The 7,696-nt window shown below is 37.9% G+C and overlaps 1 protein-coding gene across 1 annotated transcript in view; it reads left to right on the forward strand.

The window, feature by feature from the left end:
* Positions 1-5,554, forward strand: part of IL1RAPL1 (interleukin 1 receptor accessory protein-like 1) — a gene marked incomplete at its 5' end in the record, with an annotated part of 40,477 nt that extends 34,923 nt beyond the window's left edge. Inside the window, 2 exons of the mRNA XM_011970702.1 lie at positions 3,361-3,531; positions 3,936-5,554. Of these exons, the coding sequence (XP_011826092.1) occupies positions 3,361-3,531; positions 3,936-4,654 (890 nt within the window). The remainder of the gene's footprint in view (positions 1-3,360; positions 3,532-3,935) is intronic.
* Between the last annotated feature and the right edge of the window lie 2,142 nt (positions 5,555-7,696).

Below are 7,696 nucleotides of genomic sequence, written 5' to 3' on the forward strand. Positions count from 1 at the left end.
GACGGAGTCTCGCTCTGTCGCCCAGGCTGGAGTGCAGTGGCCAGATCTCAGCTCACTGCAAACTCCGCCTCCCGGGTGTACGCCATTCTCCTGCCTCAGCCTCCCGAGTAGCTGGGACTACAGGCACGCACTGCCTCGCCTGGCTGGTTTTTTGTATTTTTTATTAGAGACGGGGTTTCACCATGTTAGCCAGGATGGTCTCGATCTTCTGACCTTGTGATCCACCGTCTCGGCCTCCCAAAGTGCTGAGATTACAGGCTCGAGCCACCGCGCCCGGCCAACACAGATATATTTTTAAACCACCATAACACATGATCAGTGGTAAGCTCTGGGAAGGTAAATTTGGTGACTCTATTCTCCAGAAGGAGAAAGAAATGGAAAGGGAAGACCACTCTAATTATAACAGCTGAGATATGAGTAGAGCCTAACCTAGGATGGAAATAGAATCCAATAGATTTGTACCAACGAATGGCAATGAGATTATTAGTAAAGATAAGGGATAGGTGGAACATGCATCTGAAGTTTTGACATTAAAGAAATGAGATTTTTATGTTACTAAAATTAAAATGTAATAAAAGATGAAGAACAGAGCTTGAGATGGGAAGCTTGTTGTGTTGTGAGCATGTGAAGTGTGAGGTGCATGATGAGAATGCAAATTAAGGTGTTCAGGTTACAGGTAGGATTGGGGGACTGTCATAATTCAGGAGAAATAGAACAGGATCATGCATCCAAATTGAGGAGGCATCTACACAGAAGTGATGTTATGGAAGTTGATGTTATGGAAGGAAAGGATATTTTTAAGGGAAAGTGGGCTGAAAGAAAAATGAAGTGGACCGCAGAAAACATCTTGCAGAAAGACGGTATTTATGGGTTGGAAGAGAGGTTTCCATGAAAGAAGCAGGGTAATCAAAAACATAATGTTATGTCAGCAAAGGTGGTATTTATCTGAAATTTATCAGTATGGGTGGACCAGTTGTTTACATCTCTTCTGATTTCTGAATGCTCTGTTCTTACTGGTGTTCGTGTTGATATGGCTTTAAAATAATCTTAAGCCTAGAGAAGACATGAGGCAATGAACGAAGATCTAATTATTACACAACCCCAATTTAGGGGAGTTTCAACACTTTGCACTACTTTGTGGCAAACTGGAAAAGAACAAATTACCAGAAAGAAAATAGCACATGCCCAAAATAATACTACAATCCACAATCTGGCCTGAAGAGTCCTCCCATTAGCCTGTGACTCCTGAACTACACTTAGTAACACATTCATCTCTTAGGAATGAACTATTGATTTGTCTTCATCTCCTACTAGGCTAGAAACTAATGACCAATATTGTAAAGAAAGTTTAATATCTCACAGGTAATGCATGTGAATAGTTAATGAATGAGTATTTTAATGAAATATTAACTTATATACTGGCTTTATTGTGTGTTTTTTTTTAAAATGATTCCTTACTCAACTAAAGTGTTTACATCAATGAGTGGCACAATTATAGATTGTACTGGCCTATGGGCATATAGCCTTGGTATAGCAAATATAATAGTTATTTTTGGAGAAAACTGGATTTTGTTTTTTAAAATGTACAACTATATCCTGCCTAAAGAATATAAGAAATGCCAAAATATGACACATTTGGTATGATTGTTTCTCTAAAACTTTTTTCCCCTAAAAGCTGCTTTTTAAAACACTCTTCTATAGCTAAAGTTTTTATTCCAGGTATCCTATAGTGGAGTTGTTAGTGCCTTATATACCTGTGTTAACTTTACATGTAGCAAACACTTTTCTGAGTTTGCCCTGAAAAGTTATAATCATAGAATGATTTCTAGATAGCTCAAAGTATCAGACTACTGGAATTAACACACATGTGTAAGTCTCAGGAAGTGAGTTTTAGTGTCCTTGAAGTCAAAAGGATTGTCCCAAAGCCACCCAGAACAATGGTCAGGAATGTCCCTCTATCGTTGATGTTTTATAGCCCAAATATTTTAAGTTCTATGCTTACTGCAGAGTTCATTTTATTCTGAAATTTATGAGTGTTTCAATTTAACTTGATCTAATCATCAGGTAATACACTGCCTATCATCAGGGAAGCGCAGTAGAGAGCTAAAGACATTGATATTGGTAGACTCAGCATATCGACAGTATTTAAAATTTAAGTGAACTATGAATCTTGATATCTTAGTCTAAAAAAGAAATTGACGAAAGAAAAAATGAGAAATCTGAGATGCTATATTAGAAAAATTAAGATAAAGATAACAAATGATAGTAGTCCTCAAACATTTAAAATTTTCTCATGTAAAAAGGGGGGAAAAGTAAGGAGAGAAATTAGATTTTAGAACTAAGTTTCTTTTATTTACATTCTACTTTTTGATTCTTATGAACAAACTGATTAGCATGATGAAAAATAACTTGGCAATGTTTTATGTGTAAGATGAGTGGAGACCAGAAAAATCATGTCTTTTTATAATCATTCATTTTAATAATATTCTCAGTCCCAATATGTAAGAACTGACTCCCAGTAAAAAATTATCCCAAGTTTGGTTTGATTTTCTCCCCAACAGAAAATCAACACAGCACCCATAATCTAAAAAATCATTCCTCCACAGTTAAGTCAGTTGCCGTTTTCTCTCTCTTTTTTCAACTGGGTAAAATGGCCAAGGGTAGGATCAATTGAACATAATAACATTTAAAGTAAGAGCATACTGATATCCAAACATACGGCTTTTACAAGCAATCAGGATTCTCTGTGATCTGTGGATCAAAAATGGTGAAATTCAGCTGGGTGCAGTGGCTCACGCCTGTGATCCCAGCACTTTGGGAGGCTGAGGCAGGTGGATTGCCTGAGGTCCGGAGTTCAAGACCAGCCTGGCCAACATGGCGAAACCCCATCTCTACTAAAAATATAAAAATTAGCCAGGTGTGGTGGTGAGCACCTGTAATCCCAGCTACTTGAGAGGTTAAGGCAGGAGAATGGCTTGAGCCTGGGAGGCGGAGGTTGCAGTGAGCCGAGATCGCGCCACTGTACTCCAGCCTGGGCGACTGAGCAAGAGTGTGTCTCAAAAAAAAAAAAAAAAAAAAAAGGAAGTCTGCATTTCATTGCGCTTCTCATTGATTTTTCTCCTACTTTTTTCACAACAACAACGTCATCAACAAATCAAAATATAAACCTTTGTACCTCCAAACTAGTTTTAGAATATTTGACATCATTGAACTCAACGAAAATTAATGAAGGCTTCCTTTTTTGGTCTTTCAGAAATGGGACATTTGGAGATGTTTATGAAAAAAGCGTGCATGTTTTCATGTCCTATTGTTATCTTTGTAGAGTAGTGACTTCGACTTTTCTTTGGAATTTTTTAACAGACAATAAAGATTATGATGCATACTTATCATACACCAAAGTGGATCCTGACCAGTGGAATCAAGAGACTGGGGAAGAAGAACGTTTTGCCCTTGAAATCCTACCTGATATGCTTGAAAAGCATTATGGATACAAGTTGTTTATACCAGATAGAGATTTAATCCCAACTGGAAGTAAGTTAATGTTTTCATTTGAGAGTGTGCATATTCATGTGAGTGTCTGTGTAGTCATCACTTTTTCATGGAATTTTAATGTTTGGTTCTTTACTTCAAAATTTGTATCTGTTAGTTTCCCTAGAAAGAAATGTCTGTGTGTGTTCACATGAAATTTAATTTTTGCTAGCTCAGAGAAGATACTCCATTACTGTATAAAGCATCTCATTTTGTGAGCCTTGACATTGAAAGAAACCAAATGAGAGATTTGTACCAGGAAAAAATATTGCTGACGTTAGGAGAAGCAAGTCCCAAACTCTATTCAGTGAACTATTTTCATTTAATTTCTGAAAGAGAATCTACTAGGACTTTCTGGACCAAATTTTCCATTCACTCATTCTGATGCACTCTTTTATCTTTTGTAGCCTACATTGAAGATGTGGCAAGATGTGTAGATCAAAGCAAGCGGCTGATTATTGTCATGACCCCAAATTACGTAGTTAGAAGGGGCTGGAGCATCTTTGAGCTGGAAACCAGACTTCGAAATATGCTTGTGACTGGAGAAATTAAAGTGATTCTAATTGAATGCAGTGAACTGAGAGGAATTATGAACTACCAGGAGGTGGAGGCCCTCAAGCACACCATCAAGCTTCTGACGGTCATTAAATGGCATGGACCAAAATGCAACAAGTTGAACTCTAAGTTCTGGAAACGTTTACAGTACGAAATGCCTTTTAAGAGGATAGAACCCATTACACATGAGCAGGCTTTAGATGTCAGTGAGCAAGGGCCTTTTGGGGAGCTGCAGACTGTCTCGGCCATTTCCATGGCCGCAGCCACCTCCACCGCTCTAGCCACTGCCCATCCAGATCTCCGTTCTACCTTTCACAACACGTACCATTCACAAATGCGTCAGAAACACTACTACCGAAGCTATGAGTATGACGTACCTCCTACCGGCACCCTGCCTCTTACCTCCATAGGCAATCAGCATACCTACTGTAACATCCCTATGACACTCATCAACGGGCAGCGGCCACAGACAAAATCGAGCAGAGAGCAGAATCCAGATGAGGCCCACACAAACAGTGCCATCCTGCCGCTGTTGCCAAGGGAGACCAGTATATCCAGTGTGATTTGGTGACAGAAAAGCAAGGGGCATCCCGTCCCTGGGAGCTTGAGTGGAATCTGCAGTCCAGTGCCTGGAACTAAATCCTCGACTGCTGCTGTTAAAAAAACATGCATTACAATCTCTAGAACACGAGGAAAAACAGGGTCTTGTACATATGTTTTTTGGAATTTCTTTGTAGCATCAGTGTCCTCCTGTTTTACCATGTCTTTTACCATTACATTTTTTGACTTTGTTTTATATGTCGTTGGAATTTGTAAATTTACATTTTTTTTAAAGAAGAGACTGATGTGTAGATAGAAAACCCTTTTTTTGCTTCATTAGTTTAGTTTTAGAATGGGTTTTTATTTTATTTCCTTTTTTAAAGTTTTACTTTGCTTTTAACATTTCCTTGGGGTGCTTGGACAAATCTATCCAATGGGACAAGGAGCACCGGATTCTTTCTCGGGTTCTGCCTAGGATCAACTGGGCCACATCGGCCTTCAGAGAACAATGCAACAAATGCCAGCATTGCCATTTGGGGGAAAAAAAAAAAAAAAAAAAAGATGAGAAGAACACTTGTTCATAAGAGGGCCCCACCAGTCAGAGCCCTGAATCTCTTCCTTGTCCCACCTCATTCCCCACCTCTACCTTTCTAACGGCAGCATGATGTGTAAACTCTGTGGAGGGGTGGGGGCGGGTCTAACTGTCTTAACATTTAAGTCACTGCTCTTCAGAATACACTCTAGACCCAAAGGTGTGCTGATCACTTCACAGTGACCACTACAGAGTGCTAAGAAGAGAAGATCAAGGGCATGAAATTGGGGAAGAGTGTTATTTCCGTTTTTTAAATGAGTTGATGTACCCTTATATATATATACATATATATAAATATAAATATATATAAAAACAACAAAACAAAACAAAAAAAGAAAAAAACAACAAAAAACAACAACAAAAAAAAATTCAAGCCCTATATTTGATCACTTCCTGGAAAGGCATGAATGTGTTTGTGGCTGTTTTTGTTTAATATTCTACTTCCTCTTTTCCCTCTATAATTTCTCTGCAAATGAGATTATGTGCAAATGCCAGGCAAGTTAATTCAAAAGAGTGAATCAACGCAAGTCAAAATGAAATTTACACTGAAGGCTTCCAAACCAAAGGGAAGGACAGGATGTGTCATCAAATGTTTTGTCACCTTGTATTATACAAAATGTTATTTTCTAAAGAGTCAGAGAAAATCTGTGAAACTTATTGTGCGACCCCCTTGTAATTAAATGTTAACTCGCTTGTATTTAATTTTCAACACTACATTAAGAATTAAGTGGTTTCAGTTTGTGGACATAAGCAAAACTTATTAATATCAAGGTGTTTAAGAACTCAGGAGGTCAAGCATATGAATACCAACAGAGATCAGTATTTTCAAAATAAACATTATGTATACAAAATAGTTTTTAAATTAGATCAGAAAGTATTTAAAATAATTAATTTTACTGTATAAAGAATTTGCTTTATTTTAGCTATGTAATTCTATCTTTCAGAAAACAGAAAGCTGATGCTCCCAAGAAATTCATCCCTTACCATTTAGCTTTATGTTTGAAATCAATGACATAAGCAGCTAATTCATATTCATGTGAAGGTTGATGCAAAATCAATCACAAAGGAATCTGCAGAGGGCAGAGTTGTTAAAAGGAACTATTACCTATGTAGCTTTTAGTTTTTAAAAAAATCAATGTGATAAAAACACTGATAATAGAACTTATATATTAATTTAGTGATTCATTGTAGGAACTCTCATCCCAGTCATCATCTGTGGGCCTGTGTAGTGACTATTGTGTGTTTGCTTTATTCCTACCACCATTTAATGAGAAAACAATTCTACACTTTGGTCACAATAGTAAGGTGGCCACACACACACACACACACACACACACACACAAAAGTGTAAACTGCAATGGGGTTCATTGGGGAAGGTGAGATTAATTTGCAAATATATGAGGAAGAAGTATAAGCATTTGGAACAATGAAAAGGTCTCAGTATCTGTGTGACAAGGTAAAGGAGCCTTGGGATGTGCATTGATTATTATTTGCTTAAAGAAATGTTTATTTCCCTGACAACTCGCCTGGGTCCTTCTCTACAATCTTTTCTTTATTCCCGTGCTCTCCCCTTGGATCTGTGTCACATTTTCACAAACCAGAACTGAAGCTGCAAGGACACATACAACTTTAAGGTCAGCTTTGCACATTGGGTTATTTTCAGAATCTGAGAAGGCCATTGTTTACTTTGTACTATGGACAGCTGTCAGGGACTGGTGGCAGTGTACCTCATTGGACTGGATTCCAAACTCCCCCCAGTGCTCAGAAAACTGTAAACATGGCAATGGCCTCATTTATCTCTTTGTTTTTTAATTTTTCTTTTCAGTGCACGATGGAAGTGTGGAATAAATGTAGAGGAAGTAATCAGACCACAGTCATATTTTAGGCATCCATAGGCATTAATTTAGCTGCATTGGGAGTACATTTTTTGTTCTCTTTTTAGTGTAGATTTAAGCACTTTGAATAGCATGATTCAGGGATTGATGGGTAATATTTGATATTCTCACAACTTATGAAACTTCTTTTTCCTCTAATGCTTTGTCATATTTAAAAAATGAAATAAATGCAAAAGAGGCTATCTATGGCTTTAGAAACATTCCTCCCAAGTATTCCTCTATCAGCTCCATGTGAGAACAAATGAAGGAAACTGTCATGTGTTCACGTGCTCTGTGTTTAACAAAAGTTCTGTTAGAACTCACAATAAAAAGAGAAAAAAATCGATGTCCCCTAGTGCTTAGGTTTCATCCTTCGCTTTTTTCAGTGGGGGCTGTGGGGGATGAGAATATTCTAGTTGTAAAAACACAGTTGAAAGTGTGAATATGTTAGCCAAGCTGGGGGAGAGAATGGACTTCCAGACTTGGACATATGTGATGTTTGGTATTGCCTGTTTTTCATAATTTGCCGCTCGAGCTCTGAACGACATGTTGTGGATTCTAAAGATCATCTGGTTCTTTAGTGTAACCTCTACTTGCTGCTTATGAG

Source organism: Mandrillus leucophaeus, unplaced genomic scaffold, assembly GCF_000951045.1.
Source record: "Mandrillus leucophaeus isolate KB7577 unplaced genomic scaffold, Mleu.le_1.0 Scaffold964, whole genome shotgun sequence".
In the NCBI taxonomy this organism is placed as follows: domain Eukaryota; kingdom Metazoa; phylum Chordata; class Mammalia; order Primates; family Cercopithecidae; genus Mandrillus; species Mandrillus leucophaeus.